At 46.8% G+C, this 18728-nt stretch overlaps 1 protein-coding gene across 6 annotated transcripts in view; it reads left to right on the top strand.

The window, feature by feature from the left end:
* Positions 1-18728, top strand: part of DIP2C (disco interacting protein 2 homolog C) — a 375852-nt gene that overhangs the window by 335009 nt on the left and 22115 nt on the right. For 4 of the 6 annotated variants that reach the window (XM_065520211.2, XM_065520208.2, XM_065520209.2 and 1 more), the window contains 2 exons: positions 4429-4458; positions 5897-5958. In XM_065520211.2, the coding sequence (XP_065376283.1) occupies positions 4429-4458; positions 5897-5958 (92 nt within the window). The remainder of the gene's footprint in view (positions 1-4428; positions 4459-5896; positions 5959-18728) is intronic. The other 2 variants (XM_005564485.5, XM_065520210.2) reach the window with 1 other exon arrangement.

The following is an 18728-nucleotide window of genomic DNA, read 5'->3' as shown; positions in this document are numbered from 1 at the left end:
AGGTCTACAACATCTATGAAGAGGTGAGGGGTATTGCAGAAGGATAAAAACTATGAAAAAAACAAAATGGAAATGCTGGAAATGAAAATTAGTATTGGAAATAAAATTCCCATGGTTTAATAGGAGACTAGATAGAGTAGAGGAGAGACTCATTGAATGAACTTGAAGTCTGACCAATAGAAATGACCTAAGCGTAAAACAAGGAGAAAAGGCATGAAAATACAGTGGAACAGAGTGTCTGAGACCCGTGGGTCTAACATACCTGTAGTGATCGGAGCCCCAGCAGGAGTGGGTGAGAGAAAATGGGGCAAGAGAACAATTTGAAGAACTATGGCCAGGAGCGAAGGGAAGAATCAACACAAAGATTCAGGAAGCTCAGTGAACTCCAGGCAGAGTAAATGAGAAGAACCACACCCAGACACATTGTTGTCCAAACACTGAAAGTCGATGGCAGAGTCGATCTTAAAGCCCCTGCAGAAATAAAGCTAAGTAGGGGCAAGTAATAAAAACAACACTGAGTTCTCATCAGAAATGCTGGAAGCAGGATCCTTCAGAATGGAAGAGAAAAGCAGATACTTAGCCAACCTAGAGAATCCATCAGCAAATATGCATCACAAGAAATAGTAAGAATGTCTCAGGATGAAAACAACTGATAGCAAAATGAAGCCCAAATTTTTAAGAAGAAATGAAGAACACTGAAAAGAGTAAATACAAGAAAATGTTTTAGAATCTATCAATATGTAGACATGTAAATATTTTTTAGTTTGTTTTAAAAGTATTAACCGTTTAAAAATATGAACTGCTGAGGTGTTCATAATGTGTGTAGGAATAACAGATGAGACAACAGGAAGTCGGGCCCTGGAAATGCACCATTGCAAGAATCTTCATTTTCATAATGCATAACACTATGTGAAGATAGAATGCAATAAATCATGCAAAAAATACACAGAGGGTAAAATGAAATACCACAAATATTCTATTCATGAGAAAAGGAGGCAGGAAGGGAGGAACAAAGAACAAAAGGGACGAGTAAAGAACCAACAGCAATCGCGCCAATAAGGACGTGAAAAGTAAATGAACTGTGGATGACGTGATTGCTGAGGTTGGAATGTCTGTGTCCCCCCCTCCAAACCATCTGTCGAACTATAATCCCTAACGCAGTAATATAAGACATGAGGCCTTTAGAAGGTGATTAGATTATGAGGATGGAGCCCTCATGAATGAGACTTCCGCCCTAAAGGAACATCTTCATCCACTCTGCAGGTGCCTCGATCCGGGATTTGCTAGACTCCAGAGCTGTGAACAGCCTGTTACCTAATCTAAGGTATTTCACAGCAGGGGGTAGCAGATGAGCACAGACCCAGCCTCGTCCTGGTGCCTTCCCGTGCCCAGGAGAGGCGGACATTGGCCACAGACCCTGTGAAGGATGGCATCCAGCTGCTGGGTGATCTGGTGCAGCACAGGGAGGCCAACCTCCCTGTCAAGCTTCTTTAAGGGAATGCTGGCTGGTGCCGAGTTAAGAAAGATGAGTTAGCGGTGACGAGAGTGCGGAGGGAAGAGCACTCTGGCCAGGGAAGCTGAGCTGAAGCCCCTGCAACTTTGGAGGGGTCAGGAAAGATGGGAAGAGGCCAGGGTGGCCAGAGAGGGAGGACGACAGAAGGCTGCACCAAGCGCCGGTCCTTTTCCCAAGATCAGTGGGAAATTGTTAGAGTGCTTAGGGCAGGGACCTGTCATATTTAGCTAATCGTTTTGAAACGATCACTTGGAGTACATCATGAAGGCTTCTCTAAGCCGGTGACATTTCCACAGCCCCCACATTTTAATGCAAATAGAGAAATTCTTTTGGAAATAGGAGTACAAAGAGGTAGTCAAATTTTTGTGTCATTTTCCCTTTCAATTTGAAGAGTGTCATTTGCCTGGAGACATACAACCTAAGCTTTTTCTCGTCTTAGACGTACCCAGCGTACTACATAAGCCCAGTATCAGGTCTTTGGAGTTTGTTCATTCTTTCACACATTTCTACTTACTGTAGCCCTATGTGCAAGTACTAGGTTGTGCTAATATTATGGTGTGTGAATTGCTAAATAGTAAAATCACCAGTCAGCTTAAATGCTAAAATTAGTCCTGTTTTGTGTTTTCTGTGCTGATATTTGGGATATGAGTCTGTATATCTTCACCTGAGATTTAAATATGACTAATTTGTGCAATAAGCACTTAATACCTAATTGATATAATACTTTTATGTCGGTAAGAAACTTACTTTTTGGTATATACATTTGTCCCTAAGTGGGGGACAGGTTTCCAGGCTCCCTATTGATACCTAAGTCCGCAGACGCTCAGGTCCCTGCTGGAAAATGGCTCAGCATTTTCCTAGAACCCATGTACATCCTCCGTGTACTTTAAATCATCTCTAATGACTTGTGATGCTGAATATGATGTAAATGCTGTGTAAACAGTTGTACTATATCGTTCAGGGAATTATGACAAGAAAAAGTCTGTGCCTGTTCAGTACAGGTACAATTTTTTCAAATATTTGTGATTCAAGATTGGTTAAATCTAAAGATGCAAAATTCACGGATATGGAAGGCTGACTGCTTAACATTTTTATTATATAACTGGATTTTAATGTGGATCCTTTTTTCTCATTAATGTAACTTGCAATTTCAAAAATGCTTTATCTTTGTTTCTGATTGAGCTTTAGTTGGAATGGATAATGCTGTTTTTCTGTGGGTCCTTTTTGCAAGTATTTGATCCTTAAATACTGAGGGGCATTAGGGATCTCTGTATTTAAGGAAACACTGGCTAGCATTCCTTGGCAATATGATAAATACTCCCTCAGTATGTATCTTGAAATTTCAGACTTTTTACCTCAGGGGTTTTTATAATTTGGAAGCAGCTGTGTCTTACCTCTTTATCTCCTTCACGTATTCTTCTCTATTAATGCTCAGGCCTATTTGGCTTCAGGCGCAGTGTTGCCTCCTCCACGTGGTACAAGATAGGAAAGGAGGTACTCACTAGTCCTGAGACTAGCCATGCACATTTTTTCCTGAGATACCACCTTGAGCCATTGTAACAGTTTCTGAACTTGGATAATTTAGAGAGAATGCTGACTTACTTTTGTTCCAGTTAATATTTAGGTTTCAAGGAATCATGAAGGAAGGAAATTATTTAAATCATTGCTTCAGTTCGAATATATTCAGTAAAAGTCCACTATGTGTTTGTAGCGTACACACCTTTATTGGCTATTTTCTTTCTTCATGCCCTTCCTCTCTTTTTTAAACATAAGGATGCTGAGAGACAGCAGTAGCCATAATTACCCTAGTGAAGTAACAGAGAAGAGTGGAATCATAATTTCCTTTTAAAATCTTGAACCGTTGCTTATTTTCATAGACTTGGCTCTGTTGTGAGTGGTGGCAGTTTTTCCATCTGGCTTTGTGACCAAATTTCAGCCAGAAGAAAAACACTTAACTCCCTTTCCACCGCTGCGGCTGCGGCTGCTGTCTCTAGTGTCTGCCTCCTGTCGTCATGGGGGTGTGGGTGGGTGCTGGGCCGTACACACAAAGGACAGGTGTGCATCAGTCCAGGCACCTGTGAAAAATCTTCTACTCTTTGTACTTCTGGGGAATGTTTGGGAAAGACAGCTAAGTCACATAGGGAAAAATACCTTGCATCCAAAGAGCTTGCCCAAGTTGCTTTCTGGAATTGTCCAGCAGCTGGGGTAGATGATTTAATACGGGTAGCAGGCAGGGACCACAGCCATGGATGATGAGGAGGAGAAAACAGAAATTGGTGTATCTGTTTGGGGAACAGCAACAGAGCACATTTGCTGGGGTGAAAACTGCTCCTGAGGCTGCTGAGTAGACCATGTGAGAGCCCAGCGCTGGATTCTTTCAGGCTTCAGATGCGCGCTGGCCTCTCCTTTTGCCTCATCGTTTAGGTGGAGAGGGCTAGTGCCCTAATTTCAGGTGTAAAAGCTTACAGGCTCTCCATTGTTACTGGAATCAGAACCTCGGAACTACCTCAGCTGATTTAGCGAATGAAACTTGCACTCCCACGTCCCTCAGAGTGCTGTGAGTGAGACGGTGCAGTGCCACCATTTACCTTCTGTGTTTTGAAGTGACTCAGGTCCCTGCGCCATGGTTAGTCACCTGCTTCGCCCTCTTCTGTTGCTCCGTGGATATGTTGACATCTTTTAAACATTTCTTTTAGTCTTGTACAGTGGTTAATTTTAATGATTTCCATATTTGATGTTGTTTTTGATCTTCTTTTCATTTTGTTTCCTGCTTTTCGCATTCTCCTCCCCACCCCTCCCTCTTCTCCATCCCATTTTTCACTGTCGGGTCATGTGTGTCTGTGTGTTGTGTGTGTTGGTTTCTGTTGTCTGGTATTCTCTCCTCTCTTCTCATCCTCACCCTTCTGCTGCTGTAGCCTCACAGGCTGTGGACCCTGGCCGAGCAGGTAGGGGACTTTCCTGTCCGTCACACCCATGCCTCCCTGCCCAGCCCCGCTGCCTTGCCCGCATCCAGCCATGGGACAGACTAGCAGTTGAGTGCAGAGATTGGCCGGGGGTCTGCGGACCCTGTGATCGTGGGTGCTGCCTGCCGGGCAGTGTCACGTTCAGGCCTCACGCGTAGCCGACGCTGTCTTCCCGGGGTGCGCGGTCAGTGGTTCCTTTGCCAGTTTGGTTCATCTCTGTTTTACTTAATTCTCCACCTGTTTTCCATTTACTTTTTAATTGACCCTCCATGGCTGTATTTCGCGTTACTCACTGTGGCCGGTTCTCCGCTCGGCACTAGTCTGTGGCGTGGCTTTGCTGAGCAGCAGGGGTAGAGCTGTCACTGGGAGCGTCCGCCGGGAGGCTGACTCGCATGTGCTGTTCTTTTTCCCTATCTCAGTGGTGAGATACCAGGGCCCAGGGTTATTGAGTACTATGGTGTATTTTAATGACATTGTCTTTTTTTTTTCTTATATATAAGCAATATAAGAAAATTGTGTGCCTTTAGTACAAAATTTGGAATTCTCTCCTGAAGAATTTTAGTGTAATTCTTCAAATGAATTCTGAAGGGCTCCCTTATTTTTTGGCAAATTTATTGTAGGTTGTCTTTTTCCAACCAAGGTATTGTATTGCCTTCCCCAAAAATGGTTGTACAATTTTGGTTTGTAACACAGCCTTCATGATACTGCTATTCTGTGGACAGAGGTCACTGGTCAGAAGTCAGCATGGTATAATTTTTCAAGCAATTCATGGTGCCAAGAAAAGATTTCTGGACTCCTGTGTAAAATCAACAGCCCAGTGGCTCAGACCACCAAGTCCTGCCCAGCTTACCAGGATAAAATACCCCTTCTCTGACCTATGTCTCAGCCGAAAATGCCCTCCTCAGGCCAGAGAGCCAGAGCACAAGCAGAGCCCGGAGGAGCAAGATGCTCCCCTCACGTCTTCCTCCCTGGCCTGTCCATCCACATCATGCATCTGCTTCACTGTCCTGGGCCCTCAAAGTACACCTTTTGTTGTTAAAGGTGGATGCATGTAGTAAAAATTTCTCTGCACAGATGCTTCATATCCTTCCAACCTGCTTTTGCAGCCGCCGTCTTGGCAGTTTCAGCCTTCCCTTTTTTTGGCACAGTGCGTGGCTTGTCTCCTTTCTTTCCTATTTTTATATATTGGCGGTCAAGCTGTGTGAATCCAGTATTATCCTAATAAGATATGCCTTCTGGAATTTAAGTTATCAAACTGAAAGTTAGCAGGTGCCTTGCAGAGATTGCTGGTCTAAGTGCTTTTAGTTTTATTTTTCACTTTAACATTTTACCAAAGAAATGTTTCCTAGCTAGTAGAAGCACAGACCCCAGTCTCCTTCCACGTAAACTTGAGTTAACCACTCTGTGTTGTTGCTTGCAGGGAACCTCAGGACCTGACCCAACCACTGTCTATGTGGACATGAGAGCCCTGAGACATGACAGGTACTGTACGCTTCTGGGTTTTTTTCTTTTCCTTTTTATGTTTTGTTCTGTGGCCTTGCATGCAGGTGTCCATCTAGAAGAAGGGGTGCGCGTGATGTTTATCTGCTCAGAGTGTGATTGTCTCATGAGTGAAGTGGTGGAGTTAGGCATTGGCTTGAACTTTGCAATTGAAGACTCTGGCCAGGCACGGTGGCTCATGCCTGTAATCCCAGGACTTTGGGAGGCTGAGGTAGGCGGATCACCTGAGGTCAGGAGTTCAAGGCCAGCCTGGGCAACGTGGCAAAACCCCGTCTCCACTAAAAATTACCCAGGTTTGGTGGCAGGCACTTGTACTCCCAGCTACTTGGGAGGCTGAGTCAGGAGAATTGCTTAAAACCGGGAGGCAGAGGTTACAGTGAGCTGAGATTACACCTCCGCATTCCAGCCTGGGAGACAGAGCAAGACTCTGTCTCAAAAAAAAAAAAAAAAAAAGAGAAAGAAACTCTGTTGCAGGATGGCAGTGGCCGGTGTGATAGCAGGAGTGTGGCCAAAGCCGCTTTATCTGACCGTTTCACCGGAAGGCAGGCACTTGGTTCTTTTCCTTCCTATTTTAGGCACCATTTTGCCCCCCTTGTAGAATGTCAGCATCCTGCCCACATTTATTTACATGATGTTTTGTGAAGGTGCTTAAATTAGGGGTTAGGGTTCAGGTTACCTTCTCTATGTGGCCTCCTAAGCGCCCCCTGAGAAGAAAAGTGGAGTTCTTGGTGAGTGTGTGAGGACTCCAGGGATGGGGTTGAGCAGGGTGAGAAGCCCTTCAGAGGAATCTCTGCCCACCAAGGAGGACCCACTAAGATGCCAAAGAGGAAGGAAAGAAGGCGTCATTTTTACTGCAGACTTTACCTGTTGAAACAGATCATTTTCCGCTTGGCGACTGTGGAGGTGCCCGTTCATTGTTGCTTAGGTGAAGTGTGTGGGACGTGGTGTCTTCCCTTACCGCCGTCAGCAGCCGCTCCGTGACATGTTGCTGTGTGTGCCTGTGCCTCGGGTGTCTGGCGTGCCTGGAGGCATTTTCGATCAGCACAAGTTGGGCAGTGGCTCAGCTGGCATCTGGTGGGGGGATGCCAGGGATGTCCCAACAGCCTGCATGGGACAGCCAGTGGCTGAGAGCTCACGTGCCAGGGCCAGGAGCCACGACCGCCCTGACGGTTCACACTTGTAGATGCATGCCTGGCCCTGTGGCTCTTCCATCAGGCCCTCCGGTCGACAGAACCCCTGGCTGCACAGTTATGAAATCACAGAAGAGTGGTGGCCACCTAGGAGCCCTCGGGAGGCCCTGCAGGCTGAGGGCCAGAGGCAACGCCTGCCCCCAAGGCCACCAGCTGCCAGGGACAAAGTTCAGTCTGGAACACTTAGAAAAATCAGAAATGTAGTTTTACATTAGATAACTTGTTTCTGGGCATACGATTTTCTAAATAATCACTTCTGGGCTTTAAAGCATGTCTACTTAACTCCCTGTAAGAATTCTTTGGAAAATATCTCATAATTGTATGACTTCCTGGAGAAATGAGCAATATCTCATCAAATAACACATGTATGCAGTTCTATCTGTGGCCTGGCCCTCAAAGAGTAACCTTTTCCCTGACTAGGCTGCTAGGTGCTTTGGAAAGCATCTGAAATGGAAGTGAGAGCACGTAGGGAACAGAAGCTTGCAGTGCAGTTCACTTTCCCACACACCACTGCGTGGGTCTGGTTGGCACCCACGCCGCTCACTCTTGCTGCTCGCTGGCCTAGGCTTTCACCTTTGAGCAGTGCCGAGCGGAGCTCCTTGGATGCCAGACATCTTCACAAGACTCAGACCTGACCCCCATCCTCAGCACTTTACATACAAAGAAGAAAAGCAAAGTCTGGCTCTACATTGCAGAGCAACTTCCTTTCACTGGGCCCTGCCCAGGCACCCCTGAACCCTCCCTGCTGCTCTCTAGATGGACCATGTGCCACTCTTACTCGCATGCCCTCGGGTGGGAGACGCTGCCCTTCCCTCCCGGCTTCTGGGGCTGCTCTCACTCTTCTCATTCCTTTCAGGTTTTTTCTCCGTGATGTTCTCTCTCTGACCTTTCTGACTGGGTCTGTCTGTGGCCCCCTCCGTCTGGCTGGGTCCCTTCTCCCTTACCCTCAGTGCAGAGAACCTCAGTGGCGTCCCATACTTGCTCTTTGATGCCCCCACCACCTACTCACAGTCCGCAACCCCCAGCCCACCTCCAAGGAGTCTGGCCCCAGGGGCCTTTCCTCCAGTCCTCCAAGCTCAGCTCCAAAGCCCTCTCCTTCCTTAAACCTCCCTTAAATATTCCCAAGTAAAAATACATCCAGCTTTAATCTGCAGCATCACTTTCGACCTTTACTAGCATGTAACACACCTGATGCTGCAGCCACTGGCAGAGGGGGCTCTGGGTCACACAGGTAAGAATTCAGCTGCTCTGGGAACGAGGTATTATGCTCTGTAACCTGTTTCCCTCTTGCTTTAGTCAGTTTCGGTTTCTACAAAGGAACACCTGAGACTGGGTGATTTATAAAGAAAAGTGTGTTTGGCACAGGGTTCTGCAGGCTGTACAGGAAGTGTGGTGCCTGCATCTGCCTCTGGTCAGGTTTCAGGGAGCTTCACTCATGGTGGAGGGAAAGAGGAGCCGCAAGTGAAGAGATCCATGGTAGGAGGAGGGGACAGACTGCCTTTAGCCACTGGCTCTCCTGGGAGCTGGTAGAGCAAGAACCTGCTCCCCCGCAGGGAGGGCCTGTGTCTATTATGAGGTATCTGTCCCCATGACTCCAGCTCCTCCCATTAGGCCCCACCTCCAACCCTGGGGATCACATTTCAGCAGGAGCTTGGGGAGTAGGGGGGGAGGTGCTCAGAACAGGTGCAGTAAAACCAGTCTTCCCGGGCACCTGTGAGGACAAAGTAAAGGAATGCTGTGAAGAGCTGGACTGGGGCCGATGCTGTCACTGTGAGCTCCAGCAGCTGGATGACAGAGGACTTACCTCCTCTGTTCCACTGGCCTAGGGCTGCTGACCACAGAGGGTGAGAAAGTCGACAGTCCAAGGCCAGCAGTCAGGAGGCAGTGAAATATGAGAGCCACTAAAAGCACTGACCCTTTTCTTTCTTGTTACTCTTCCTATAAAAATGGGATGGTGGTTTTCTCACTTGATCTGCATTAGGGTCTGTCACAGGATTAATTACTGTTCCTGTTTCTTTAATGGCACACTCACTTGGGAGCTCCAAGGCACCTGGCCATGTATCGTCTAATTACTGTGGAGAAGGTTAGCTTATTGGTATGCACATGCAGTTTCCTTGAGAGAGAATATGAATGTGCACACACACAAGAAAGACGGCCTACAGAGGAAGACGACCATTGTGGAAGTCAGTGGTTAAACAGGTGTATTAGCCATTTCTACTTGGTTTTCTGCCTCTGTTTCTGATGCCTTTTTTATTCTTGGAGCCATGGTGGGTGGGACCTGCCTGCATCTGTGACAGGTCACCATGGAGAGCATTTCTGCATCACAGAGTGAGGAGACACACTCTCCCTGCTTCTGGAACAGATTACAGTCCCACATGTGCAGGAAGGAAATGATGAAATTGTGTTAATACTATTTGAAAGTGACTGTTCACTTTAAAAATATTTTTACAATGTAATTCATTTTAAATGAATTCATAAGTCTCTCAATGACTTCCAATTTGGTCTTTCCATGAACACTTTAGTTTTTCAGACTTTAGATAGGAAATATATATATATTTTTGTCTGCGTTTGAAGATGGGGTTTTTAAGGCTGAGAACAGGCTCACACCTGTAATCTCAGTGCTTTGGGAGGCCAAGGCAGGAGAATCACTGGAGCCCAAGAGTTTTGAGAGCAGCCTGGGCAACATAGCAAGACTCCATCTCTACATTTTTTAAAAATGAGCTAGGTGTGGTGGCATGTGCCTATAGTCCTAGCTACTCAAAAAGCCGAGGTGGGATGACTGCTTGAGCCTAAGAGTTAGAGGCTACAGTGAGCCGTGATCACACTGCTGCACTCCAGCCTGGGCAATGGAGCAAGACCTTGTCTCAAAAGAAAAAGAAATAGTTTTAGCAATTTTTTATATCTTAAGAACATTACATTGGTGTAAAGTCCTAGGATGAAAACTTTCTTAGCTTCCCCAGGGCTTGTAACCTGAAGTCATAATTAAAGGGTATTACCAGAAAAGCATAGATATTAAATTAATTCCTGCTCAGTGTTAGTCCAAGTATCAAGATCCTGAGAGCAGGGGGCACAGAATAAAAGTGCATCAATAAACTTCAGACTTAGGAGCAGAATGGAGGGAGTGAAGACAGAGATAAAGACAAATAGCTTAACAAGAGCCTTTCACCCGGTCAGGTCCTTGTGTGTGTGTGTTTCAGTGCATGAGTGTGCTATGAATACATGCATGTGTGTGTTGCAAGTATGTGAATAGTGTCTGCACATGTGAATGAGTTTGTGCATATGCAAGCTTGCCTGTGTTATGTGTTGTGTGGGTGAGTGATGTGAGTACAAGTGCATATACGCATGACAGTATGAGTTTGTACAAGTGTGTTGTGTATATATGCTGTTGTGTGTTACAAGTGTGCATGTGTGTGCAATATTGCATGTTTCTACTGCACATGCATGTGCACGAGTGTAGTGTGTGCTGTAAGTGTAGACATGTGCATGTGTGTGTCATGAGTGTTGCAAGTATGTTGCAATTGTGTGACTGTTTCAAATGTGTACACATTTATGACTTTGCATATGTGTGTGTGCATACAAGTATGCAGCATGTATTTGTGCAAACATGAGTACATGCAAGTGTGAGTATGCATGTGTGTGTTGCATGGGTGGGTGCCTGTGTGTGGTACAAGTGTATGAAGGTTTGCAAGAATGCAAGTGCACTCCCATGTGCATGTGTGTTCAAGTGTGAGTTTGCATGTGTGAGTGTAGTGTACCAAGTGTTTTATGTGTGTGCAAGTATGTTGCATGTGTACATGTGTGCATGCAGATGAGTTTGTGCTGATGTGTGGGCTATGTGAGTATTGTGTGTGTTGCATGTGTGTGCATGTGCACATGCACATTGAGTCTTAGTATTGCCTTGCATTTTGTATGTGGAGTTGTGTTAAAAGTATGCACACGTGTGCATGCATGTGGAAGTGTGTGTGCATTCGTGTGCATACATGTGTACATGAGAAGGATTTGCTGGGAGGGGGCCACAGTTCTCCAGGTGGTCTTTAGTCCACTCATCACGGCCTGTGGTCTTAGCAGACTGAGAGCTGGGCTCTCAGTGGAGCTCCTGCCCCTTTACTGAATTAGTCATGTGCTGCATAGTGCCATTTCTGTCAATGACAGACCACAGTGGTCTTCAAGACAGTGTTCCCTAAATGACAGTGGTTCCATAAGACTGTAATGAAGCTGAAAAATTCCTGTGAAAATGGAGTCTATTGATGTTGTGGCCATCATAATGCAATACATTACCTGTTTGTGGCTGTGCTAGCGTAAACCTGTGCTGCCAGTTGTATAAACGTATAACATGTAGGATCATACACAGTACATGCATAATACTGGATTGTGATAAGATACCTGTGTAACCGGTTTATGTACTTACCTTTAACGTCGTTATCTTAGAGTATATTCTCTCTGCTTACAATAAAAAAGTTAACTGTAAGACAGCCTCAGCCGGTCCTTCAGGAGGAATCCAGCAGAAAGCATTGTTCACACAGATGACAGCTCTGTGCATGTCACTGCCCTAAAGACCTTCCAGTGGGACAAGATGTGGAGGTGGAAGGCAGTAATTTTGGTGATCTTGACCCTGTGGAGGCCCAGATTAATGTGTGTCTGTGTATTCGTTTTTAACAAAGTTTAAAAAGTCAAAAACTTTTAATAGAAAACTTGATATAAGGATAAATTATTTTTGTACAGCTGTACAATATGTTTTACTCTGTTTTTATAAGTGAGTCAAAAAGCTTTAAGGAATTTACAACATAGAGTTACACTAAATGGAAATTTATTTAACAAAGGAATTTTCTTACAGATTTAGTGTAGCTTATGAGTACAGTGTTTATGAATCTACAGCCACGTGCGGTGATGTCTTAGCTCACAAGTGCAGTGTTTATGAATCTACAGCCGCGTGCGGTGATGTCTTAGCTCGCAAGTAGTCTTTACGAAGTCTATAGCCGCATGTGGGTGATGTCTTAGCTTACGAGTACAGTATTTAAGAATCTACAGCCACATGCGGTGATGTCTTAGCTCATGAATACAGTGTTTACAAAGTCTACAGCTGTGTGCAGTGATGTCTGCTTACAAGTACGGTGTTTACAAATCTACAGCTGCGTGTGGTGTTGTCTTAGCTCACAAGTACGGTGTTTACGAAGTCTAGAGCCACATGCAGTAATGTCTTAGCTTACGAGTACAGTTTTTAAGAATCTACAGTTGTGTGTGGTGTTGTCTTAGCCCACGGGTACGGTGTTTACGAATCTACAGATGTGTGAGGTGATGTCTTAGCTTACAAGTACAGTGTTTACGAAGTCTACAGCTACATATGGTGATGTCGTAGCCCTTTGTGTGCACTCACCACTCACTCACCCAGAGCAGCTTCCAGTTCTAAAAGCTGTTTATGGGTAAGTTCACTATATGGGTGCACCATTTTTTATCTTTTTACAGCATGTTTTACTGTGCCTTTTCTATGTTTAGATACACAAATACTGTTGTATTGCAATTGTGTATAGTCACCTGCTGTCCAGGTGTGCAGCCTGGGAGCACTTGGCTGTACCATACAGCATAGGAGCGTAGGAGGCTACCCCATCCCTGCGTATGTAGGTCCACTCTGTGGTGTTTGCATGATGACACAATGGACAGCTCATTTTTCAGGATGTTTCCCTGTTGTTGAGTGACATGACCGTACTTTTTAACTGTGGCTTCTCAGCGTGTCACATGATCCTCAGGTGACTGTCCCAGCAGTGTACCCAGGAGCCTCACCCTCACTCCCCCGTCCCTTGGGTACCAGAGCTGAGCCTCAGGGTGGTTTGTCTGGCTGCAATGAATTTAACAGGTGCTTGGATTAGGCTCAGGACCCATTGTCTGGCCTCAGATCTATCACTTTCTGGCCATGTGATCCTGCACACGTTGCCTTCCTGTATTTTACTTTCTCTGCCTGTGAAATGGCAGAAGCAGTGCCACTCCTAGAGTCATTAGGAGGATTCTTGGTATGTGTCAGGTACTTGGGACAATGCTGGCCAGCTGTCTCAGTACAATTATCTGATATAGTTATACCTTTACATGGATATACGATTGTGTGTATGTACTCATGCAAATGCCTTGTTCTTATTAGTTTATATTTTTTTTCCTTTCTTTCTGCTCTGGCTGTCTTCAGGCATGAACAGCCTCCTAATCCATCGTCTTGCCCAACTTGAGATGATCATCGGGTAAGGGACAGTAGGGCTTTCATGATTCCTTAAATAGAACTTGCAGTCTACTTGAAAACAGATGACAAACCAGTGGGGAAAACCGAATGAAAAATAAAGAATTCACATTCACACTATGTCACTTGTGGTATTTGGACACAATGTCCTGCGAGGCTTTGTCGTTCTCCTGGTGCCTGGTTTGCAGCTCCCACTTCTCTTGCTCCCCACTCCAAAAATCCCCTGGCCAGGTGTGTGTGGAAGGAGAGCAGTCACGGAGCACCGTGGCCACCCCACAAGCGGGTGAGGACGCAGTTCCCAGAGGCGGGCTCCCAGGTCCTGACCCTCTAAGGCATGTTTTCAGGAGATGGAAGAGGCAGGCTTATTGCCAAAATATTTTTGTCTCTGCTGTTTTAGAATTACCATCCGTATCCCAGAGAGACTGTGTCCATCTTTAAACTCATTAATATTTTTAGTCTTTACATCCCATTCTCTAATTTATTCTTTCACTTTGCCACATCAGTGTAAACTTTAAACCTTTGAGGGCCTCAGTTTATCTCCTAAATGAGGCAATTAAGCAGCAATGAGCAGCTCCCACCCACTATGACCCCCTGCAGCTGCCTTTTCTCCTGACCCCCTCCACCTTCCCCAGACGCCAGCCCTCTACTGTCTGCTCAAGGTCCTGGGGCTGACCGGCATCCCCTCCCTCTGACATCACCAGTGTTTCCTTATCTTCGAAGTCGTCTATCTGAATGTAAATATGACATGACAAATGCCGTCTAAAAACAAAAATCCTCCTTTGACCCTTTTCACCTGTGGCCACCACACGGCCCTCTCCCCAGACATCTGAACACCTCAGAGGGTCTGGGTTCATCTGGCTCATGAGAGACAAAGCCCTATGTCCCCACAGTTCCCTGGTGGCACCCAGCAAGGCCACCTATGACCCCACCCTAATGTTCCACGCTGAGTGCCATGCTAGTGGATGCTGCTGAGCCTACCCTCCTGCTGGAAACTCGCTCTTCTCTTTGGGTTTAGGAACTACACACTGATAGTTATTTTGGTGACATAAACAGAAAAGCTTATTTTTCTGTTTAATAAACAAAAGATGTCTTATGATTTAATAAACAAAAAGATGCTTTTCAAGTCCTTTCTGTGGAGGAGTTGCCTGGCTGCTCAGGGTGAGTTCCGGTTTCTCCACATGCTAAGGGCCGCCTCCGATTTGTTTCTCCACACGCTCAGGGCCGCTGCTGATTCCGGTTTCTCCACACGCTAAGGGCCGCCTCTGATTCGTTTCTCCAGACGCTCAGGGCCGCTCCTGATTCCAGTTTCTCCACAGGCTCAGGGCCACGCTTGATTCCGGTTTCTCCACACGCTCAGGGCCGCCTCTGATTCCGGTTTCTCCACACGCTCAGGGCCGCCTCTGATTCCAGTTTCTCCACACGCTCAGGGCCGCCTCTGATTCCGCCTCTGATTCCGGTTTCTCCACACGCTCAGGGCCGCCTCTGATTCCGGTTTCTCCACACGCTCAGGGCCGCCTCTCATTCCGGTTTCTCCACACGCTCAGGGCCGCCTCTGATTCCGGTTTCTCCACACACTCAGGGCCGCGCCTGGGTTCCGGTTTCTCCACACGCTCAGGGCCGCTCCTGGTTCCGGTTTCTCCACACGCTCAGGGCCGCTCCTGGTTCCGGTTTCTCCACACGCTCAGAGCCGCTCCTGGTTCCTGTTTCTCCACACCCAGGGCTGTGCCTCTGATTCCGGTTTCTCCATACACTCAGGGCTGCCCCTGATTCCGGTTTCTCTACACGCTCAGGGCTGCTCAGGGCTGCCTCTGATGCCGGTTTCTCCACACGCTCAGAGCCGCTCCTGATTCCAGTCTCTCCACACACTCAGGGCCGCTCCTAATTCCGGTTTCTCCACACGCTCAGGGCCGCGATTGGTTCCGGTTTCTCCACACGCTCAGGGCCACGATTGATTCCGGTTTCTCCACAGGCTCAGGGCCGCTCCTGATTCCGGTTTCTCCACACGCTCAGGACTGCCTCTGATTCCGGTTTCTCCACACGCTCAGGTCGGTCCGCGATTGGTTCCAGTTTCTCCACAGGCTCAGGGCCGCCTTTGATTCCGCTTTCTCCACACGCTCAGGGCCGCTCCTGATTCCGGTTTCTCCACACGCTCAGGACTGCCTCTGATTCCGGTTTCTCCACACGCTCAGGTCCGCGATTGGTCCCGGTTTCTCCACAGGCTCAGGGCCGCCTTTGATTCCGCTTTCTCCACACGCTCAGGGCCGCCTTTGATTCCGCTTTCTCCACACGCTCAGGGCCGCCTTTGATTCCGCTTTCTCCACACGCTCAGGGCCGCCTTTGATTCCGCTTTCTCCACACGCTCAGGGCCGCTCCTGATTCCGGTTTCTCCACACGCTCAGGACTGCCTCTGATTCTGGTTTCTCCACACGCTCAGGTCCGCGATTGGTTCCGGTTTCTCCACAGGCTCAGGGCCGCCTTTGATTCCGCTTTCTCCACACGCTCAGGGCCGCTCCTGATTCCAGTTTCTCCACATGCTCAGGGCCCTCCCTGATTCCGGTTTCTCTACACGCTCAGGGCCCTTCCTGATTCCGGTTTCTCCACACGCTCAGGGCCGCTCCTGATTCCAGTTTCTCCGCACGCTCAGGGCCGTTCCTAATTCCGGTTTCTCCACACGCTCAGGACTGCCTCTGATTCCGGTTTCTCCACACGCTCAGGTCCGCGATTGGTCCCGGTTTCTCCACAGGCTCAGGGCCGCCTTTGATTCCGCTTTCTCCACACGCTCAGGGCCGCCTTTGATTCCGCTTTCTCCACACGCTCAGGGCCGCTCCTGATTCCGGTTTCTCCACACGCTCAGGACTGCCTCTGATTCTGGTTTCTCCACACGCTCAGGTCCGCGATTGGTTCCGGTTTCTCCACAGGCTCAGGGCCGCCTTTGATTCCGCTTTCTCCACACGCTCAGGGCCGCTCCTGATTCCAGTTTCTCCACATGCTCAGGGCCCTCCCTGATTCCGGTTTCTCTACACGCTCAGGGCCCTTCCTGATTCCGGTTTCTCCACACGCTCAGGGCCGCTCCTGATTCCAGTTTCTCCGCACGCTCAGGGCCGTTCCTAATTCCGGTTTCTCTACACGCTCAGGACTGCCTCTGATTCCGGTTTCTCCACACTCTCAGGGCCGCGACTGGTTCCGGTTTCTCCAGAGGCTCAGGGCCGCCTTTGATTCCGCTTTCTCCACACGCTCAGGGCCGCACCTGGTTCCGGTTTCTCCACACACTCAATATTGTCTTGATTAAACCTCTACTCTCCATCCCTCTTCCCTCAGCCCCTGGCACCCGCCATTCTACTTTGTCTATGAATTTGACTACCTAGGTAGGTACCTCATATAAGTCCAGTCCTGTGGTATTTGTCTTTTTGTGACTGGCTGATGTTACTTAGCATGTTCTCAAGGTTCATCGATGTTGTAGCATGTGTCAAATTCTCCTTCCTTTTTAAGATTGAATAGTATTTCCTTGTGCGTATACACCACACTTGGCTCATCCGTTGTCTGCCGATGTTCACTTGGGTTGCTTCCACCTTTGGGCTGTTGTAACTGATGCTGCTGTGAACATGGTTTACAGATACTGCTGTGAACATGGTTTACAGATACTGCTGAAGACCTGGTCTCAGTTCTTCTGGGTATATACCCAGAAGTGGAATTGCTGAACCATACAATAGTTCTATTTTTAATTTCTGGAGGAACTGCCATACTGTTTTCCACAGCCACTGCATCGTTTTACTTTCCTGCCAGCAGTGCACATGGGTCTAGTTTCTCCATGTGCTCACCAACAGTAGCTGTTTTCTATTTTTTTTTGAGAGTAGCCATCCTAATGGGTGTGAGATGCCATCTTGTTGTGGCTTTGGTGTGCGTTTTCCTAGTGATGGTCTTGTCAAGCATCTCATGCTCAACTGCTATTTGTATACCTTCTTTAGAAAAATGACTATTCAAGTTTTTCCACACTTTTTAACTGGAGTGGTTTTTTTGTTTGGTTTGTTTTTTGGGTTTTTTGGGTATTGAGTTGTAAGAGTCCCTTACATAATCTCGGTATTAGCCCCCTAACAGATATGTGATTTGCAAATCTTGCTCCCATTTCCTGGGTCGCGTTTTCACTCTGCTGATTCTGTTGATTGTGTCCTTTGATGAACAGAAGCTTTTAGTTTTGATGTCCAGTTTATCCTCTTTGTTTTCTGCATATACTTTTGGTGTCGTAGCCAAGAAATAATTGACACGTCCAATGTCATGAGGCTTTTCCCTTAACAGTCTACAATTTTATCTCTTACATTTATGTCATTGATCCACTTTGAGTTAAATAATTTTAAATATTTTTTAAAGGCAGGGACATGATGTTGGCAAAAATGTCAATGTCATAAAGACAAAAAAGACTTTGGAAATCTTCCCATTTAAGGCAAGCTAAAGAAATGACAACAAAATACAAAACCTGATGCTAGGGTGAGCCCTGCATTCAAGGTGGGAACTGTAGGGGTATTATTGGAGTAATGGAAAGAATTGGAAAGAGGCTATAGATTAAATATTGGATCAATATTAAAATAATTGAAACTGATAACTGTTCTGTGCATAAGTAAGATAATATCCCTATTCTCAGGAAATCCACCCTTAAATACTTAGGAGTAAAGGGGCCTTGATGTATTTAACTTACCCTCAAATGGTTCAGAAAAAACTGTGTGTGCATATTGGGTAAGATGGGGTGGGCAGTGCAAATTATAAAGCAGATGGAACATAATATTAACAAGCAATGAACCTGTGTGTTACAAGTATTCTTTATACTGTTTTCATTCTTGCAAGTTTACTATAATTTTGAAATTATTTTGAAAAAACTTTTACACATGCTCATAAACATCAAATCTAGAATTATTTTTCAAGTCTTTCTAGTCTTATTCAAAAAGGGAAAGTTGCTCTACATTAGTCAAGACTTCAGTGACGGAAACCAAGTTGGACCATTTCAGCAAGTGAAGATTGAGGTAGGAGAGAGGTGCCTGAGGAACTGGAGGGTGGGGTGGAGGTGCAGCCCAGTGACAGGGAGGGTCTGGAAGCAAAGCCCAGAAGAGCCTCAGGAGTCCCCTTGTCACCTTGCTTCTCTGCTCTGTGCACACTTCTGTGCAAATGGATCAGCTCTCCGTGCTCATTCCACCTAGGAGAATGCTGCAGCCCCATGATCATTAGACCTCCTCTGTCAGACGGCTGCCCATCCCCAAGCTACTGGGCCTGGGGCATGGGCTTGGTCACCCAGAGGCGGGAGGCTGTGCCCTCCATGAGGCCTGCAGTCTCACATCTCAAAAGCCAAGAAGAGA

Source organism: Macaca fascicularis, chromosome 9 (assembly GCF_037993035.2).
Source record: "Macaca fascicularis isolate 582-1 chromosome 9, T2T-MFA8v1.1".
In the NCBI taxonomy this organism is placed as follows: Eukaryota; Metazoa; Chordata; class Mammalia; order Primates; family Cercopithecidae; genus Macaca; species Macaca fascicularis.
This window is presented reverse-complemented; position numbering and strand designations above follow the sequence as displayed.